The 20,602-nt window shown below is 38.9% G+C and overlaps 1 protein-coding gene across 8 annotated transcripts in view; it reads right to left on the bottom strand.

The window, feature by feature from the left end:
- The window catches only part of ARHGAP15 (Rho GTPase activating protein 15), a 331,375-nt gene that overhangs the window by 10,946 nt on the left and 299,827 nt on the right, over window positions 1-20,602 (bottom strand). For all 8 annotated transcript variants that reach the window (XM_087731936.1, XM_087731934.1, XM_009461784.2 and 5 more), the window contains one exon: window positions 13,205-13,310. In XM_087731936.1, coding sequence (XP_087588062.1) covers window positions 13,205-13,310 — 106 coding nt within the window. The remainder of the gene's footprint in view (window positions 1-13,204; window positions 13,311-20,602) is intronic.

Here is a 20,602-nt window from a genome sequence, read left to right as displayed (position 1 = left end):
ACAGTTATTTTAACTTTCACTTCATTGCACCCTTTGCATCATCTCTCTCGACAGTGAGTGAAATTTTGATGACTGTTAAAGTCACTGACAAAACTCCCGGTGACTGGGAGCCAGAATGGAGTCAGAATTTCACCTTATATAAGCTTAACTTTTCTCATTTTGGATGATATTTACTTTTACTAAGTGGAATCACTGCTTTTGACTATGTTCAACCTATAACCTCTTACAGCCTTCAATTATAGCCTTTTTGTGCTACGGTAATCCAGTTGACAGCAAATAACTCAGCTCTGGATATGACAGGTTTACTTTCTGACTTAAAGCCCCAAAGTGGCAATTGGCTGGAATTTCAGCCTGGGATGCTGAATTTTAGACAACCTGCTCAGAAATGCATCTTTGCTGGTGAGTCTAGAGCTTCTCATGAAAAACTTAGTTTCTCTAACAATGCATAATTTTTTTCCAGTGTCATGAATAAATTATGCAGCTTTGTGAGGCAAACAGTGATTTTTGATGTTGAAATCAGAGAACGTGGCAAAGAATTCCACGAAAGTCAGAGAACAAACTCTCGCCAAAGTTTTCCTTTTCTGTGAACTCCTAGGTATGTAATTACTTCATAAATTGTTTCAAGTCTTTTTAAATAATGAAAACCTTTTTAATATTGACCTATTAATTGTCCCCAAGATAAAAATCTCCATTTTTTAACTTATATTATCACCACCTTGTTGTTTAAAATGAAAGTCTTTTTGCGGTGGTCTGCCAGAGATGATTTTATACGGGACCTGACCTCGACCATGATTCCCACTCTTTCAGGTTCAGTTCTGAGCTCTCCACAAGCTACTATTGCAATATATATACACTGCATTTGTATCAGATTTGAAAGATGCTTTAACATGCCTTCCAGCATCACGATTGTTTCAGCCCTGATATTGAACATGAGTAGGATGAATGTATCTCTTAAATGCACTAGTGAGTATGTGCCATGAGTCTTTGATTTCTTTAAACTTATTTACATTTTACTTGCCCTTGAGCAATGAATTTACTATGTCAGCATTGTCTTTTCTACTTACACTTTGTCTGTCTTGTCCACTCACCTTAGCTTGATGTTTATTTTTTGTGCATGTGTATAGTCCATTGCACTAAATGCACGAACTGCCTGGAGTGGAGGATTTTCCATATATTTTGTCTTTCTAAGATGCACTCTTTGTAGTACTGCAAGTTCTGCAATATTTCCTAGCTTTAAACTAGCTTTGAATTTTCTCATTAGTTCCTTTTTAAGTCAAATACCCATTCACACATGTGCTGGTCTCAGATGACTGTGGTCTAACTGCCTTAGACACTATATAGAAGTCTTTATTCTCTATACAGGCAGCCCTACCTCTCTCAGTAGTTGTGTTTCTTTCATCTTTGAAGCTTCAAGTGACCAGACTTGCTAGTATCTGATTTTGTCTGACCCTGATCAAAATCCACAGTTAGAAGAACTGGTGAGAAAACATACACGAGTTTCTTAGACCTCCTAACCGAAATCGTGTTTGACAGACATTGAAGGATTTAGGAACAACAGGTACAATCTTGCTGTTGCTATCAAGGCATGCTCATCAGTCTTGGGACAGATCATTCAGTAAAGAGCTTCCAGGATATCAAATCTCTCAGTCATACCTTCACTGAGTAAAATACCTCAGTGTACCTAATAAAGTTGCAAAGAAGCATTTCTGACAGTGCCCACCTGCCAAATGGGTCAGTCCCTGTATGGCCTTGCTTGTTGATGTTATGCGTAGGCATGCTGTTCTTGCAGATGAAGTTTAAATGCCTTGCATATGATTTTTTTCATTGCCTTGAGCTCCAGAAGGCCACTGACACTGCGCTGTCTGGTTCTCAGGTAAGACTAAATTCAGGACATTTTTTTGTAGGCGCTGCATGGATCTTCCCCTACAGCAGAAAATGTCTAACCTTAAGTGAATGTTTGTAAATGGATTTACAAGCTGATAAAGTGCCTCTTTAGGAAGCAATCATTGTAGTTTCGGGATATAAAGCTGTATAAATGTGATTTAATTTGAAGGATAATGGAAACCTGTTAACATGTAACCCAGAAAGTTTAAGCAGTTCCTTACCATAGTTGTCAAGTGAGATTCAAAACATATTCATCAAGATTTGAAATTTGCCCTGAGATAGGAGTCTCAGGGCTGACACTGTGTCCATAGCAGCTGCAATGACTTCCATGGGGTAGATGCTCTGAAGGAATGGAAAACTCATTCTTTTGATGATGCTTTTATGAGACAGTTGTCCAGATATGGAAACATATCTGGGTTGTCCTCGGAGGTGGTCTTAAGTTGCCTGCTACTGCAACAGCCCTTCTGAAAACCCTCTCTGGACTGAAGGTTTGAATATGAACAACCTGATGCTCACAGTAAACTTTACTTACTGGAAAGCTTCCATATGCTATAGGGTTATCCTATATGCTATACGCTACTGGGGTCTCCAAGATTGCTGATACTGTTTGGTGAAGGCCTGGACTTGGGAATGTGGACAGCAATGATCTTGGATGTGGGAGCAGTTTCAAGGCAGATGAAGTGCTATCCTGAGGTGGTTTGGTGAGGCTGAGTCTAGTGCTGACATAGAGAACAAGGTGCGAAAAGTTTGCACTTTGTCCCTGAAGGTGCTAGGAGAGCTGCAGGAGACAGATTGGTGGGATCGATAAAAAATACGGAACTTTTCCTAATTCCCTTTTCTTGGCTCATCTCCATGGAAAGGGGTCTTCTTTCAGAAGACCATAGCAAAGCTCCAGAGAGGACATGGTAATGCCATCTAACAGAGGGGCTGAGATGGGTGGAGAAATTCTCGGCTTAGTGGAGGTAACCAGTTGCATCTTGTGGACTAGGGGAGGAGGCAAGTTGTCGTACACTTGGCTGGAGTTAGCCACTCCACAGATTTATGATTTAACATTGCACCATAATGCATAATGTACGAAAAGATAAATATTTTCCATTCAGCAACATCTTGCTGTATTTTAATCTAACTATATAATTTTAATTATAAAGTGAACATAACCTGTATCAAATTATGATTTTGTTAACATATTGAATGAGGACAAGAAAAATAAATACCAGATTTTATACTGTACAGGCACATGAAGGTATAGTAAAAAAATCTGGTTTCCTTGACCACATTGTCATAATATGCATATATAACTGCTTATTGAATCCAGGCTGTGTAGACAACAGAAAGAACACTGGCTCCATACCATCACAATGCATGCCCACAACAAAGAGGAGGAAAGAACAGGCTCTTTCATTGTGTGTTTTTAAGTATTACCAACATAAGGACTTTACCTCTGTCTGAAGTGTATCTATATATCCATGCATAAGTTATTAACTGGGCTCCCAGAGCATAGTTGCTGAAAATATTAATATATTCAAATTATATTCTAGCTACTGCAAAAACAGTAGATCAGACAAATGTATTAAAATCTCTTCAGACAAAAAGAGTCATGTTATTTATAAAGTGTCCCAACCCCTCCTTACTGGAACACAAACCTTCATTGTATATAATATATGAGAATGCAAGATGATCCTTAGATGTCAAAATGTGGCTTAAAGTTTGAATGTAATCATAAAACAGTGACTCTAATGCTTGCCATAAACAAATTGTCACTGGTATTATGTAACTTAGACTATTCACAAAGTATAAAAGATGGGAAGAATAAAAGGTGGCTGCCAAACACTGTGGGCCAAATCCAGAGGTTGTGCCAAATTGCACTAGAGGACTGGGAATTGCAAACCCAGTGTGGAATTCAGATTTGCACTCCCTAGTGCTCGGGCTGCTCCTACGGCGTAAATTAGAGTGAGATAAAGGCTTTTTTTTTTTTTTTTTTAGTTTGTCAGTTTAGACTGTAAGGCAGCAAAGCAGTAACCAGTGGCTTCTGCAGCCTCCCCTGCTCCCTCTTTCCAGGAGACAGGAAAGTGGGATAAAAGTTCCTTAATTGCTGCAGGACCCATTTTTGTATGGGGTGGCCTTCTAGGACACAAACAGGCATGGTCGGATGGTATTAGCAGCACAACCCAAAAGGGAAGCACCGCTCTCAGATCTGGTGGTCTTGAATCTTTCATGTTATCCAGTGCATAGGGTACCACCCCATCGGGCTGAGACCCTGCTCTTTGCTCAGACTCGTTAGGAAAGCCAGCACAGCGGGTTAACAACAGAAAACCATACATCAAGGCAGGAGGCCTTGTCTGTGAACAACAACCAGTCATTCATAGATACTTTCCTTTAGTCTGGGCTTCAGGAGTAATGTATGTCTGATAATATGTGCACTGCACAGATTTAAATTGCAGCTAATGGTTGTGTTAAGGCCCTTTATCAGGGACAACCACCAACCTAGGTGGTTGTCTACCACCCCCTTTTTTCCCCTACTTCCTTTTAAAAGTAAAATGATATTTTTTTCACAGCCTGAAATAATTGTTCAAGCAGAGATACTGGTTTAACTCATTATGAAATATTAGTGGAAAAGTGGGTCTCAGAAGTATGTTACATCTGAAATATTTTTCGTCACTTGAACATGTGCCGTCCAGAACTGGCCCTATTCTACCAGTCACTGGGAACAAACACTTCGCATTCACAGATGCTCCTAATTTGGTGTGGTTTGGAGTGTAATTTAGATCAAACGTATCCATGTAAATGAGTCAGGGTTTCTTAATTAGGTGCCTCTAAAGAAAAAACTTGGACCACATCAGTAGGTGTGGGTGTGGTGCCCACAGTACTGGAATCTTTCCTATAGATGAAGCTGAGTTTTGTTCAGACATACTGTAGGTTTTTCTTTCCCTTTTTTTTTTTTTTTTCTAAAGCACAATAATAAATCTGCAGATGGCATAGACATAAAGACGCTACTTCAGAGGAGCTGTCTAAAACACTGTCTCTTTGGCAAATGCCTTAAAGTAGGTCATTCTGCTGTGATTTAGGTTTATATTTCATTGCCAGCTTTTTGTTCCCATTACAAGTAGGGTGCATTCCAGTCCACATATTTACTCTTAATTTTCTTTTCCGATTGGTTTTTATTTACAAGAATTTGTAGATCTTCATAAGAAAATGGCCAATACCCTGTCAGAAATACTTATCATGCACTTGACCACAAAAGGAGATGTATGAAGGTGATAACCTGCAAATGTTGGAATGTAAAATACCATTCTCTGGAAGTAAAAAATGTATTGATTCTCTTAACATGGTGATTGAAATTATTGTTGCATCTTTTGCAATGTGTGAAAAATGATTTGATCTAATGTCATTTCAGAAGTCTCACAGAGCAGGGGCATTCATTATCGTAGCTGTTCAGGTATTTGCTTTTTCTTTTTATATATTTGCCACTGAAAAGCATGTATTTCATAGCTTATAAAAAAAAAAAATCATCAGAGTCTGTTTTCCCATCAAAGTGCTGGGGGATTTAGATGCCAAACTCCCACTAGCCTTAATGAATTACCTGCATAAATTCCCTTTCAATCGATAGTAGAATAGATCCTATTGTGTTATATTAATTATTTTGCACAGAACACTGACATTTTGGCATTAAGGTCTTTTTTGTTTTGTTTTGTTTTTAAGTTCCAATGAATATCTTAAGAAACTTCAAGCCTATTATTTATTTTACAGCCTTATTCAGAGAAAAATCCCATATCTTTAGTCAGAAAAATGAAAAGCATTACAATTTACCCTTTGATGACCTGGTCCTGGGCATTAATGTGTTAGGGCCCAACCTCCCAAAATAGAGAAAAAAAAAAAAAAAAGACGAGGGGAAAAAAAGTGGTTCTGTAATGAATTGAGCATTCTTAATTTTCACCAACAAAAAACATTTGAGTTGAAAAGAACGCTAACCCCAAGCAATATTAAGAGGTTACAAAATCACATAAATTAACTCTGCCAGTGATATTTTACTAAAGCTTATGCGAGTGCAAACCAGAAGCAGGACTCTCACATGGTCTTTATTAACCAAAAAGTACTTAGCAGTAACCGGCCTTCCCCGAGATGTGCTGGCCATATGCACATGTACGCCCACAGCGCCAATATGCACATGGAGGAGCCTTCAAAGGCGTGGGGGGCTCGGGGTGGGGGATTGGGAAGTAAGGGGAGAGTAGAAGTGAGAAGTGTTCGCTGTGTCATCGTGGGCAAGTGCCTTACCCTCTTCATTCCTCACTTTCTCCATCTACACAACTAGGATAATAAAACTTACTGACCTGAAAAGGAAGTTATGAGATTTAATTAATGTTTGAAAAGCTTTTTTGAGATCGTTTGATATTGAGCAATGTGGGATGAACAATAGGAGCTCTTTGAAACAGGGCCTCTATCTATCTGTATTTGTGTACTGCACCTAGCACAATGGTGCTGTATAGCCACACTCTCAACTGTATCATAAATATTTAAATTAAAACTATGTTAATTATTTTTATCATTCTGTTATTTGCTGATACACCAGTTCAGTACATTTTGAAGCTCAGTAGCATTGAAGAGTACCAAGTGTAATTATTTGCCTGATTGTTATGAAAATCAGGGTTTATATTTTTAAATGTGGTTGTGGAAATAAGAAGTACATGGAAACACAGGTAAAAATGTGGTTTTAATTACTCATCATTCTTCTCGTTAAAAACACTAAACTGTAAGGTATTCTTCAGGGAAGAGGTGAACTTTGCAAACTCTCTTATTCCACGAAAGAAGGATGAAGCATGACTGCAAAACCCGTGGTAGCAGGTCACCCCTGCCCCAAAGTGAATAAAATAAAAATGCATCAAGGTGCTTCTGGAAGACTGGATTTCTTTTTTGCCTTTATTCCAAAATCTATTATTAGTCCTGTACTGTGCATACTTGTGCCTGGTGCATGTTTTCTTGTGTCCACCAATTTACAAGGGGAGAGTTTAGTAGACCAATGTGTACTTAGCAAAGAGAAATGGGTTTAACTCTTCTCCTTCTCCCAAAATGATCCCTGGGAAGCTACAGTAAATGGCCCAAGTGTTAGCATTGCTCCAGCTTCTTTCTAAAACTCTTCTATAGCTGAAACAGAGAAAAGCACGAGTGCAAGAGCATGTCTCGATATATATTTGCCCTTCTCAAGCTAGAAAGCAATTAATTCATTTCATGTAAAACTTAAAATGCCAGTTAGGGATGCCTGAGTCTCTTATGTCCCTGGCCAGTCACCTGCTCACTCTTATGGTGCAAGAGGATGTTTCTCCACCTCACATTTCCAGTAGCTGCTCCCTAAGGTTGTAGGAGCAAGGTTAAACTTTTCTCCCTGCTTCTGTCCCATGGCTGAAGAGCAAGAGCTGCTCATGAGTTGCCTAATTATAAAGAAAGGTCTTGATTCAGGGAATAATTTCAACAAATAGTCTTCGTTATGTGCCTTCAGTTAAGGACTTCTGTGCTTCTACACATTCCTGAACCTGGACATTTTTCCTGAGGTAAAATTTAAATGCCCATCCCACACTTTGCGTTGTAGGTCTCGCACAGGTTCTCTGAGGTTTCCCAAATAGAAGTTCGTTGTGTAGTCATTCCATTCTGGGGATTGCTTTTTCTTTTAAATAACTTTTACCTTTTTTTTTTTTCCCCTCCTTCTTTTTCTTAATAAAAAGCTTGTACAGTTCTTAATGTAATCTGTTCTTCTACTGTGTGAAAAAGGGTTCTCCTGAGCCTAGATTTAATATGTAAGCCTGCCCAAAACTGCCAATATGACACACAGTTTAGTAAGTGAAAATCATGTTTGCTACATCTTTTTTTCACCAACTTAAAAAAAACCAAAAACTTTGTAGACATCCCCTGTTTAGTATTACTAGATGCCATACTTTAACTTTATTTTCTGCTTTTCCCTCAGAATTCTGGGTACCGCTGCTGGACTTGTCATCACATTGTCATTGTGTCCTGGTGTGCAGGCTACTGTGGGCTTCTGTCTATGCACGGCTTTTCTCTTTGTCTTTTTTTTTTTTAAATCTTTAATAGGTAGAAATAAGTCTGTTTAGTCGCATGTAGTTTGCAAAAGCCTGTGCTCTTCAGAATGTAGCTGCCACATGTTGCAAGGTTTGAGAGGGGGTGTGAGTTTCATTTGTCAAGGTCGGATGCTTTTCTCTGTTCATAGAGCTATGAACATGCAGGAAGGTTATTTTTCAAAACAACTAAATCATGAATCTTGTAATCCTTATGACTTTTGTTAGATAATACATTAATATCAGTGGGTTCATCTTAGATAAAAAGTTCTACTCTTGATGAGGAGCTTATTTCCAGTGAAATTGATGCAAACAATTGCTAGTAAGAATGAAGAATTTGAGCAGGGGGTAAGGCAGTCAGAAAGGAAATCACCATTCTCTCTCTGAAAGAACAGAAAGCCTGGATGGCATCCGAAAATATCTTGCCGTGCTATGTACAGTAATGGGAAAAATGGAGCAAAAAATTGGAGTTTCTTGGATTCAAAGGTGAATCAAAAGGAATTGGCTTCTGCCTGGACAAGGCAGCCAGATAGGCCACAGTAACAGATCCACGTGATAAACCAAGAGGCAACTGCAGAGCTCCCCAGACAACTTGCCCGAAGTGCCTGCCAAGGAGGCAGATGCTGCTGCTGGAAGAATATCTTCCACAGTTGGGCATCTGGGTTCAGTGCTTTCCACGTAAGGGAGAGGGATGGTAGTGTCAGGCTGGCCCCTGTCTTCCTGTTTAATTATTTCAACATCCATTTTATACTTTTGCAAATAACACGTATTATCCTGCCTTTGTAAGGGAAAATAAGAAGCAAGGAGAGGGTTTTTTTCTGTAATATATCCCTTTGCAGGGGTGTCTACATGGATGGGTAAAGACAGACTTAAGCTTGGCTGTCCTGTGCTCCAGCCTGGTCAGATGTGAGACAGCTTGGGTCTGGGAGTCGCAGAGCTGCCTTGCGGTGGCACGGAGCTCAACCTAATAAGCAGAGCAGGCTGAGATTCATTAATTTAACATTAATAAGCACAGCTTATTAGCTCAGGCACAGTGCTGTATAATGCAGGCACACAGCTTCTGGAGCAGAGCTCTGTCTGCCCTCGCCAGCTCGGAGCATGGTGCAGAGGACCCAGCCAGGGTGCTCCTCTCCTCTACTGCATTTTGCATTAGGGAGGAAAGAGTATTTTGCAGTCACTGCGGAAGCTTCTGTGCGAAAAAAAAAAAAACCCTCCAGGTTTTTAGATTGTATTGCTGGCTTAGACTGAGTGTTTAAGCCATTTAAACTTCTTGTGCCTCGGTTTCCCAATGGGTGTATAATAGCTACCTCAAAGATGCTGTTGTGAAAGGTTAGGTACCGGTCATAAAATACTGTCGGATCCTTAAACAGTGAAATGTTCCTTCTGCTTCACTTGAATTATAGTTTTGTGAGTAAATTATTGGGTACAAATAGTGATTTATCAGATAGGGATTGGATGCTCAATTCACATTTGTGCAGCGAGCCAATACAAGGTTTCTGCATCATTTGATGTCCTGTGTATGCCTGCAAAATAGGATCAGAAAGGTCTATCAGTTTTATCTGGTACCTGCGATTAGCTCACTCTGGGAGTAAAATTAACTTGTAAATAAGCAACAGGAACGAGTGGAGTCCTGGAGACCTGGGGCACTCTTTTCACAAATGTATGGAACAGCAATATATGGGCTATATATGTATAGCAAGCAAATATTCTCTAAACATGTTCAAGTAGAATAGGCTGTTTTCTGTAGCCCTTTATTTGGGAAAATCCTTACTCAGGTAAGGTTTTGTTGTTTCTTTCATGTATAAAGTATAATATTTCTTTGATTTGCTCATCTTCAAGAAGTATGAAAAGCCTAATAGTAGTTGAGCTCAATTATTTTCAGTATGAGTCCTAATAAAACAATTTCTTATGGTATTAGACTGACAAGATATGTCTGTTCAGCCCCATATTTTGTTTCTTCTGCTTATGAGTAGTAGAATAATTTTCGTGCAAAGATGAACAGGGGACATTGGCGGGTTTTTTTTTCATCAAATGTAAAAAACTTAAAAGAACAGGTACTGCAACCCCAAGCTTTGCTTTTAATCCCCCTCCTGTGGGCTTCATAGACTGCACTGTGACTTCTTGCAACTTCAGACAGCTTGGTTTAAGAAAGATGCATGGCACTGGTGTTAATCCTTGCTGCCAGGCCTTTCTTGCAGACTCTCTCATCAGCTGCTTTGTCTGGGTTTCTAAAGAAGGACCCTTCTGAAGTGCATTTCACATTGTTAGTTGGGCTTGATCTGGACCCACTCCCACAGACTTGATCACCGCAGAATGAATCTATAGTGCAGCCTTGCTGCCGTCAGTGATTTAGGATAAATGTAGCTTTCTGGGTGAAGGCTGGATTCTCGTGCTGAGCTCTCATGTGTCAGTGAGACATATGGTCTCACATGCGCTACAGAAGCCATAGGCTTACACAGTCCCATGGCCGAGTTCTGCCTAGCCCTGTCCTCCTATTTGCCTGATAGAGAGGAAAGAAAGGGGTAGGAGAAAGAGGGGAATGCCACAGAAACAGCATAACTGCGATCCTTTAGCTTCTCCCCATCAGAAACCTCTTGAGGCTCAGTTCAACGTCGGGCAAGAACAGCCATCTCCACCGGCAAATACAGAAGCTGCAGTACTGTGCCTCAAACCAAACCAGATTACTTATTTTTTCAACTAATCAGAAACTTTTGAATTTCCTGTGATTTACACCGGGCAAACCCTGTGGTTGAAGAAGGTGGCACAAGGTGCAAGTCAGTGGTGAGGTTGGCACATTGTGCACATTGGCACCCCTCTTCTGAAGAGTGTCCCTAAAAGTGATATAATTCCACACTTTTTAATCTCTGCAAACTAGTCTTGTTTTCTAGGTTAATTTAAACAAACACACGTAGTCATTATGTACAATGTATGTATGTTTCTTTATTCTCATTTACAGAGCCATGAGGCCATTCTGACTGGTCCCTGTCTTTTGCATTGACAAGTTCAAGAGAAAAAAACAGTTTTCATCTGTTTTTTGGTGTTTTCAGTATCTGTTCTACTGCTGCTTCCATATCAATGGAGCAAAGCTTATGGAATAGTCCTGTCCTTCCCTGGGGATGTGTTTGTGTGCCAGAGAAGGCTGACCTTCTTCAGAGAGACTCAGGTGATTGCTCTCATAGTGCTCAGACCCCCAAATGGCTCAAATATCACATTTTCCTGCCTTCCATCACTCTGTGCCACAGTATTGCATCAGTATACCTCCAGCTTCACCGTGCCTTCTGCAGTGATACTTGGGTAAGAACATGTGCTTATTTGGATAGTGCATCCACCTTCCCGCTGTATCTATAGAGTTGTAGTCAAGCCTGGTATTCTGTACATATGCATTACAAGGTATTGGTATTTTATTTTCTGTATTTTAGTGTGGGTTTTTTTTCCTTTTCTTTTCTCCAAAAACTCCAGTGTTGGTCCAGTTTTACCAGTTATTCTACACATACAGAGCAGGAAACAATTGCTGTCCCAAACAGATTATGCTCTAAAAACCCAAGGCAGACAAAGGAAGTATTATCATCATTTTGTAAACAAGGAACCGAGGCACAGAGAGATTAAGTGATTTAGCCAAGGTCACCCAGAACATCCGGTCAAAGCCAAGAACTGAACCCATGTCTCCCGAGTCTCAATCAAGTGATTTAACTATGAGATCAAAGCCTTATTGTGTATACCTGATATCTCTCCCCTAAGACATGGTAACAAAACTTTCTTCAGGTTAGGATCAATGCCACATATGGCGCAGTAAATTTTGTATATGGCATATCTGTGCTGACAGCGTGTACCCACTTCTTGCACTCAGGTTCTTCCCAATAAATAATTTTCCTTATTATTCTTCCATTGACAGTAATAAATTATCATCCTTCTCTAGATAACCCGCTGAAGGAGAGAAAGTGCGCACACGGTACATCAGATGAATACATAGAAAACTATTTTTCTGCAAGGCCAAACTCAGTCATTTTATGGACTGTTTAAAATCCTTCCATGCCGAATGAAATGAGGACATTCCCATGACTATATGGACTTCATTTTGCAGTTTCAACTGGAAGCTGCAAAACAAGGTAAAGTATCTATATCTCTTACATGTATATGCCAGGAGACTACAGCAGAAATGATCAGTATAAAGACGTCATTCATTATAAGCTCGGAGTAGTCTTTTATTTGGAGTCTTTATTACTCACTTACTGGGGTCATTATATCATTCCTGGGATGAACTACTCCTCTGTACGCCGGGCTTCCATGGGGCCCTAGATCCTATTTAGTCCCTTCAATTTTAAGGGTAGTTTGGTTGAAAAGTGACTGTGCAAAATGGCACCAGCTAGTCCCAACAGCAGGACAGCCACAAAGGGAGGAACAGGATCCTGCCCTTTGTGTGCCCCTATCTTGAGGTCTGCCACTTCTGCCCAGTCATTCTGCAAGTCAAAGAGCTGCAAGTTGGTTTCCGAGTGAGCGCATGGTCTACGTACATTTTTACTGTTAATGCCACAAAACACGAGAAGAAAATCCAAGATGAACATAAGAACCTGGGTTGACTTTGTGGGCTGACATCTCTTACAAACGGAGCTCAGTGAGTGTGGAAACGACAGAGGAATGATAAGCTGGAGCCTCACAGTATCATTTTTCTGCCTCTGTGGTATCTCAGCCATATTAGGAGAGTAGAATTGCATTTCCAAATCTCTCCTCAGTGTTTCTTAGATGTTCTGTGTTGTCACAGGCTTCCTCGTGAGGTACAAGAGCTCATAATGTATTTTCTTGGGTGAGGTTATTTCTATCATTACGTGCCTCAATAAAGAAGTTTGACTGACAGGGATCTTGATGGTGAAAATATGGTGAGGATCTTGATGGTGAAAATATGGTGATCAAAAGGTCTATTGTTGGAGAAAGTCAAACCAAACTGGACAAATGCAATACTGGAAAATGTTGCATTTGCCCAATTCAATATACCTGTAGCATAGTAACCCTCATGTGTCTGACTGCCTTGAAGGAAACAGAACTGTTCTGTTTTCTGGAAGAGGAAAAATTCATGCTTTTGCTTAGACATACTGATTTCTTGAGCAGGAATAGGATATACATAGATACTATAAATCATGCTTAGTTTTGCCAAAGAACGTAATTATCTTTGGTATTTTGGATGACATTTCCAATAGGATTTGGACACCACACACCGATTCCTTTTAAAATTATTGATCTGTTAGTACCACAGTTCTACTTACTTCTTTAAATGTTCAAAGAGGATTTTCATTGTGTCATAGTTTGGTCTAGGGAGCTTTTTTACCAGGCTCCTTATGGATTTGATGCGAGTGGCGTTGTCCTGGATTTCTAAGAGGGGAAAAAAAAAGAGAAGAAAAATCATCGTTAATATATGGTTAAAAACAGAATACATCATACCTTCTGTCACCTTAATAGAGTGCAAGAGTAATTTACAAGGATTAAAAATTCTCTCTTATCTTAAGGAAGCATTTTCTGGTTCACAGAATTATATTCTTATGCTTTTCATTTATTTTATTAGACTGTTAGACCATCATCCTAAGCTAAAGTACCTCCAAGTAGTAAGGGACCCACATCTTAAGTGGAATTCCGCTTTGGAATTACATTTGTCCAATGGTGCAGCTTCTGTGATGTACGCACTTCCCAGGTAGTCCTTGTCCTGTTTTTTCTCATCATAATTTAATCAGCTCTATTTATGAATCTCTATCCTTAACATAACATCCCACCATGTTTGAAAATATAAAATGGTTTGGTATTCTTTTTAGTCATGGTTTCTGGTGATCAATTATTTTGAGAAACTTCCAGTGTATCTATTTTCTAATACCTGTAGCATCTAACAACTGTAATTTCTGTAGGAAACAATTTGTATTTCAAACTTACAATTAGTAATAAAGAATGCAGTGCTAAGGGCTTTAATCTCTCCTTTGAGGTGATAAGAACATTGCTGTCCTTTTTATTAAGATATACCTTCCCGTTGATGATGCATGATTCAGTTTTGTGGGAAAGGTTTGACTGATATTTTCATCGATTTGTATAAGATGTTGCAACCAAAGCAAAGTCATGTACAACTGTGCTTTTGTTTAGATTAGATAAGGTGCCAGTAGGTCTGATGTAGGGAAAACATCTTGCATGATACATGCCCTAGATAACCTGAGAATACCTTTCTGACGTTATCATCTATGATTTAATTATCACCTATCATTCTTCGTATAGGTTCCTTTTCAATATTCATATTACCCTAGCACCCAGAGATCTCAATCAGGATTGAATCCCAGTTGCAGTAGGTGCTGCATAAGTGTACATGGTGATTAGTGCCTTGATTCAAAGATTTCACCAAAAAAAGTTTCAAGTAAAAATTTCCTGCAATCAAACTGAATTTAAAAATTAAAATTACTAGCATAATATTCCTTCCTCAGCATGTATTCATAATTCCTGTTGAGGTTAGTACTTCATACACAGAGATATAGATGTAAATATCTATATTGTTTATAATTTGAACACTTACATAGATTTGAGAGACAAGAGCTCAAAGTAGTCAATGCCTAGGTATTATTTTCCAGTAAAAAACCCCCAAACTGTCATATGGATTTATTCTATAGGAAGTCATGCAATTGACAATAGTGATAATGAAGTTATACACATATGAAGAACACACTTTCTGCATGTTTTACTCTTTTTCTGGTTTGACCTATACAGAACCTTAACTTCTGAACAGCACAAACTCCCCCAGTCTTGCAATCCAGTCATCCCTTGATGTTTTCTGCCACAAGCCATCAGTACTGTTTATTTTTGTCCCATGGACAATCTGTCCAGTGGAAATATGACTGAAGCTACAAATGAAAGTGATACGATATTTGCAGAAATGAATTTATTGTAGGAAGGGGGTACAAATTCTGTGGGCTTTTTATTTGTGCTGCTTGGTGTGAGTACATGCTATGATATTTCTAGGTAAGTTATATTTAGATTGGGGCTGCCCTGCCTGTACTGCAACTTCTCAAATAAAGCTTCTCAACTAGTTTATTTTTTAATTCTGTTTTCCTCTGAGAATTCAATAGACTTGAGTGGAACTGATACACTGAGGTAGAGAAAGACTCAATGGAGGGAAAGGCTCACTGTTTGTCCATTACAGAATATTTGCAAGGAGATGTCATACAATAAAACTTTATCGTGTTCTCTTGAAGGAATTGTCTCTGCTCTATGTTGATTAACACAGGTACCAGCTTGGTAACCACCTTTCCTACAGAAACAGCTACATTACAGAGGCTGCGCTTCCTTATAAGGTGTAGTTGTAAAAGAGAGAAACTAAAAAGAGCAGTAATAATTTACAAAGAAATTATTTATTGAGAGAATGGCAAGGGTAGAAAGCTTTGTTTCAGGGCTTACTGTACCAAAGTCATCAATACTGATATACAGGAGAAGAGAACTTTAGGTAGGCACTAAAGCACAAAAACTGGAGAAATTTTGTGTAAAATTATTTTGTGAATCAGTCTGTTAATTGTTAGTTTATTGTAAAAGAAGAAAAAAACAGGCAACATGTGGTAACTTTAGTCAGCATTTCTGAACTGGGAATGATAAACACCTCTGCCTGGCTCTGGCATTTATCAGTACTGAGATATTATTACCACATAGAGTCACAGCATGGTTACTGTTATCATCAAAAAAAAAGAGCCAGCTAATCTTAATGGTTTGTAAAGCCGTTACCTGCACTGGTCTGACATTTATCATGATCATTTTACCACATGAGTCCTACATTGCAAAGGTATTTTATCTGGAAGGGACATCACTATGAATTATTATTTGCAGCTAGGTAGAAAATTGTATGTTGTAGATACCTTTTCTCATTATAAATCACAGTCACATTTCACCATTACCCACACAAAGCTGCTGAGCCCAGGCTTTTTGCCATAACACTTAGTCTCGCTCCCTTTTATAGTTCCATGAAAATATTGGGTACTCTTTCATTAAAATGGTTGATATTGGTGGTTTTTTAAATGCTATATACACGCTTGATTTTTCTCTAGTATAAAAGAATTTGTTTTTCCACTTGAGAAGCTGAAGAGGATAAACTGTTCATTTTTTTTATTAAAGCTTACTCTCGCTTCAGTTTTCGTGGCTGGGCTTGTCTTTACACTTGACCTTGTTGATGGAATATTTAACAGATCAGATGCAAGATCTTATGTTTCATTTGCAATACCTATGTATTTGCTTTCTTTCTGTAAAGCCTTGAGTTCCACTTTCTGAGAAATTTTCCCCTTTCAGATTCCTAAGTAGGAAGATTTTTTTTTTGTTTAGATTTTCTCTTTACCATGCTCAAATAGAGGGAGGAAATCCTTAAACATGGGTTTGTATAAATAGCTGTGGAGAAGGTATCCCCCTCTTTGCACTGTATTATGAAGCCTGGCAGTACGGGGTGCAAAGGAAGGAAAACACTCTGAACAGCTGTTAAATTCTCCAGCTACATCTAGAAAATTAAACAGAACAATTTTGATAAAATTAAATAATATTATTTTTCATTATACTCTTTTTATTGTGAAAATCTGGGGAAAAGATTCCTATCTGGAAAGTTAGACTCTTCTTTCCCTATCAAGGTTTCCCAAGGAAAAGAGTAGTCATAATCTCATATATCAAATAAAAAATGAGAGGATGGTTAATCTTTTTTGCATTTTTTGGGCAAAATATGGAACACATAGGTGATAATTTCAGCAGATCAAGATACTCTGGAGTGAATCGCAGATGGTTTTCCATGTAATATTTTCATAGAACATATATTTAGAATTTGGGTTAGTCTTTAAAAATAGGGCTGGCTCCCTTTAAACGGAGCAAAACTGTGGAGATGCTCTCTTGTTTATATTTAAATGAAGAATGCATTGAAAAAAAACACTTAATATTATATAAGCTCTTTTGTAAATGAGCTTTGGATAAACATTTGAGCACAGAAGAAAACATGATGTGTCTGTAACATTAACAGTGGCTGGGTAAAAATGAATGAAGAAAGTAACCTTTAGCACTCGTGTCCATAAAGAATACTTAAGCAAATCCCACTGAATCTTTCTTTTAATCATTAATTTTAAATGGACATAGATGTTTACAAGAAGCCACTTTGTTTCCGAACAGGAAGTCCAGGGTTTATCTCCAATAACTCACGTTTGCTAGGAAGGGATGTATGTCTCTAACCTGACATGCATTCATTATTTTGTAAGGTACCGGAGTCTGACCCGTGACCCTCCTCAGACCTGCTGCATTATTCATGTCTGACTTACTTTGTATAGTTTTACTATAGCGCCCATTTCCCTTTACCAGGCGTTGCAGTGGCTTGTGCATGTTTAATGTTAAATGGCATTTATGGCTCACATTAATGCCTAATTTTATCACGAGCCATGGTTTCTTTTTATGCTCTCGAGCCTCACAGCTGAACTGCTGAAAAAAAACAGTGATTTATGATTCTGCATAAAATATCAAACTATTGATCTGCCACCTAATCTATGTTTTGTTGTTGTTGTTTTCTAAGCATGGTTTTCTCTGATTTTCTTACATGGCTCTTCTCACCTTGTTTTGTTTTTTTTGGATAAGATTTCTGCTGTGGTTAAAACGTCACACACTGTTGCTACAGCAAAATCTGTCTGCCAAGACTTTTTCCAACAATTCGCGACTGATTCAGCTGCCGAGAGAAAGACAGGTCTTGTCTGGGGCTTTTTTGGTTTGTTTATTTCATTTTAGTTTTGTGGGGTTTTTTGTTTGTTTGTTTGTTTTTTTAATCGGAACTGAGTGGGTTAGGTGGATTTTTGAGTGCTAATGAAATTGTGAGACTTATGGCGCTGGCTACAGCCAGCCGTAGTGTGGGCAGACGCTCTGTGAGCTTCCCCACTGTGCTGCTGTGCAAGCATCCCCGCTGTTATGTTTGCTATAGTTTTAATGTCTGTGAAAAATTCCTGATGCAACTAAATTATGTTCTGCCCTCTTGTTTGTATAAATAAACATCCGACTTAGCCAATTCATCTTGCTCTTGCCCATTTTAGAAGCTTGCCCTGTCACACAATGCTTAACCCCAGTCCTTGATAGCTTTGGTGTTATCAGGGAATGAAAACTTGCTTAAAAGAGAGTGCTCTGTTGGCTTGATTTTTTTTTCAGAGATGTCAGCTGCCCAAAACTCTGATTTCATTTGGTAAGTCTTCATATTCTGGAAGTCACGCTAGCTAAAATACACAGATTTTTATGTATAAATACATAGATAAATTATTTGTATCACTTTTAACACTGTGATATTTTAATGTTAATGTATGCAACATAAAAGTCCCAATTTTAATCACTTGCAGTACACTATGCCAATCGTCTCGTGCAGATACATTGTGAAATATTTTCTTGTTTAAAAAAAAAAATCTATAAGAAGCATTCAAACTAACTAATGTTTGCTATAAGGAAAATAACCAATTTGTGATCTGAATTGATTTTACTTTTTATTCATGCCTCAGAAATAGATGTTGCAAAAGAAAATGAGAATTGCGTGAAACCTCTCTATATGGGCAATTGATAAATTCATCCTATGTGATATAAAGCAGAGTTTGCAATGAATATTCATACAACTTTTGCGATCCATTAGCAAGACCCAAGACAATGAGTTCACAACTCAGTCCCATTTAACAAAAATATATGTGGAATTAATGGGAAAAAACGGCACTTACAAAAGTTAAACTTTAATGTATCAAACTCCAGGTGCCGGAGTTTGAGGGAAATAACCAATAATAGTCATTTTTTACATATTTGATGGGACTGATTATGCAATGTGCAACTCTAAATGGCTTATAGCACATTGTAGCATGGTTCCATCCCATTGGCTACAGTAGGGTGCAGGCAGATGGATGACAGTGACAAGGAGAGAAGTGCTTTTGCTTAGCCGTGCGTTAAGATGCCATCCAGAAGCTCTGTGCACTGCAGACACTTCATTAGGATGCCAGGATAATGGTAAACTACCACTCAGAGTGACACCCCATTTCCTGCTTACTGAGCTCTCCAACCTCGGCAGATGTCAACAATCTCACAGTGCTACAGAGCAGACCTAACTTTCCAGGCACTTTGACTCCAATTTTTTTCCCTTAACAGTGCCATACATTACATGCAATATGTAACAGCAAGTACCAAACAGAAAACAAAATTTGCTGCCCTAATTATAACAAAGCAGCATCTGACTTAGGTACTGCATGCCCGGCGTACATACAACCAGTTAGGCAGCTTAAAAGAGGAATGATCTTTGTCAGTCAGTTTTGGGGGTTAATTAGACTTAGGACTTTGATAGCTAATGGATAGTCTGATCCCGACTGAAATGATCGTGCTTCACCGCTAACTTCTACCAAGGCTCGGAAAAATATGCTGAACTCTTTCCTGGTATTTCGTACGCTGTTACAGCCTTGTGCCGGGTTTTCTGCACAGAAAGAGCAGGCTTGAGCATCTGGACAGTGTGATATTTTCTCTGCAAATGCACAACTCGAGGCCGTAACGCACCTCCCCAACAGCAGTTAAAGCCAGCAGAGAGACTGCGCTACGATGCTTGACCTGCACTCCTTTCCAGAGAAATACAAATAGTTGCTCACACTTTCAAAAATTGTTTTCAGATGCAGAAGCAATATCCACAAGGTCGCGATTTCTGATTTAATTTAATTTCTTGAACCTATCGGTGTGTGTTTATACATGTTTTTGAAATCAGGAATCCTGTTTATTTTATATACGGGGTTTTTTTCCCCGCTCTTTTTTGGCCAACGAGGTGGCTCGGCAGTAGTGCTCAGCCTTACCACAGCAAAGGCCCTTCACAACTTATTTTTGTTGTATGAAGGGGTGGAAGAATGACAAGGCATCACTGCCAGCTCATGAAATCCCTGCTTCCCTCTCCTTCACAGCCTCCTCTTGTCCCCACTGCCATTACAAGGATGGCTTTGATTAGCATTCCTGTGGTCCTCACCCATGTTCTTCAAACTGCCATGTCGGTTGAGGCCTGGAGATGGATGGCAATTTGGGACAGAGAAAACCTGCGGCAGGGTGGAAGGATGCATGGGGACGAGGTGGCAAAGAATTTCTCAGATTTCACCTTACACAAAAATTGAAAAGATGCTGAATAAGAACTGTCCCAGAACAATCACAAAGTCGGGGCCGTATCCTGGCACAATTACTCAGCTGTTGTCCATCTTCCTTGGGGCAAAATTCCCTTCAAATGTCTCAGATGCACTTTGACTTTGCTCACTGAGAACTGCGCCCTTGGCATTGCTGTCAAGAGGTGGGATTGGGCCCCTTGTCAGTATCCCAGGAGAGATCCTGGGACGAGTGAAAATTGGAGATATGTTTTAGGTGGTTAAGCTGTAAATTTATATGCTTAAAAAGAGACTTTTAAAATATGCTGGAAATAATTTTGTGAATATTCATTCTGGTATTTTTGCACTGCTCTGTCTAACCTTTATTATATTAACCTCCAGCAAAAGAAGGAAACAAGGAAGTTCATTTCTCAGATGACCCATATGAAGGGGTTAAAAGGATTCAATATTTTTAGTAATCAAAGAAAAGCATACATTTTATTTTTCCTTTTTTTTTTCCCCTTCTAACATTAAAAAAAAAAGTAAACAGCATCTCCCCAAGGGAGA

Source organism: Nipponia nippon, unplaced genomic scaffold (assembly GCF_047370975.1).
Source record: "Nipponia nippon isolate SJK-2023a ecotype South Korea unplaced genomic scaffold, ASM4737097v1 scaffold_5, whole genome shotgun sequence".
Lineage (NCBI taxonomy): Eukaryota > Metazoa > Chordata > Aves > Pelecaniformes > Threskiornithidae > Nipponia > Nipponia nippon.
The sequence above is the reverse complement of the archived record's forward strand: the minus strand, read 5'-3'. Positions and strand labels throughout refer to the sequence as shown.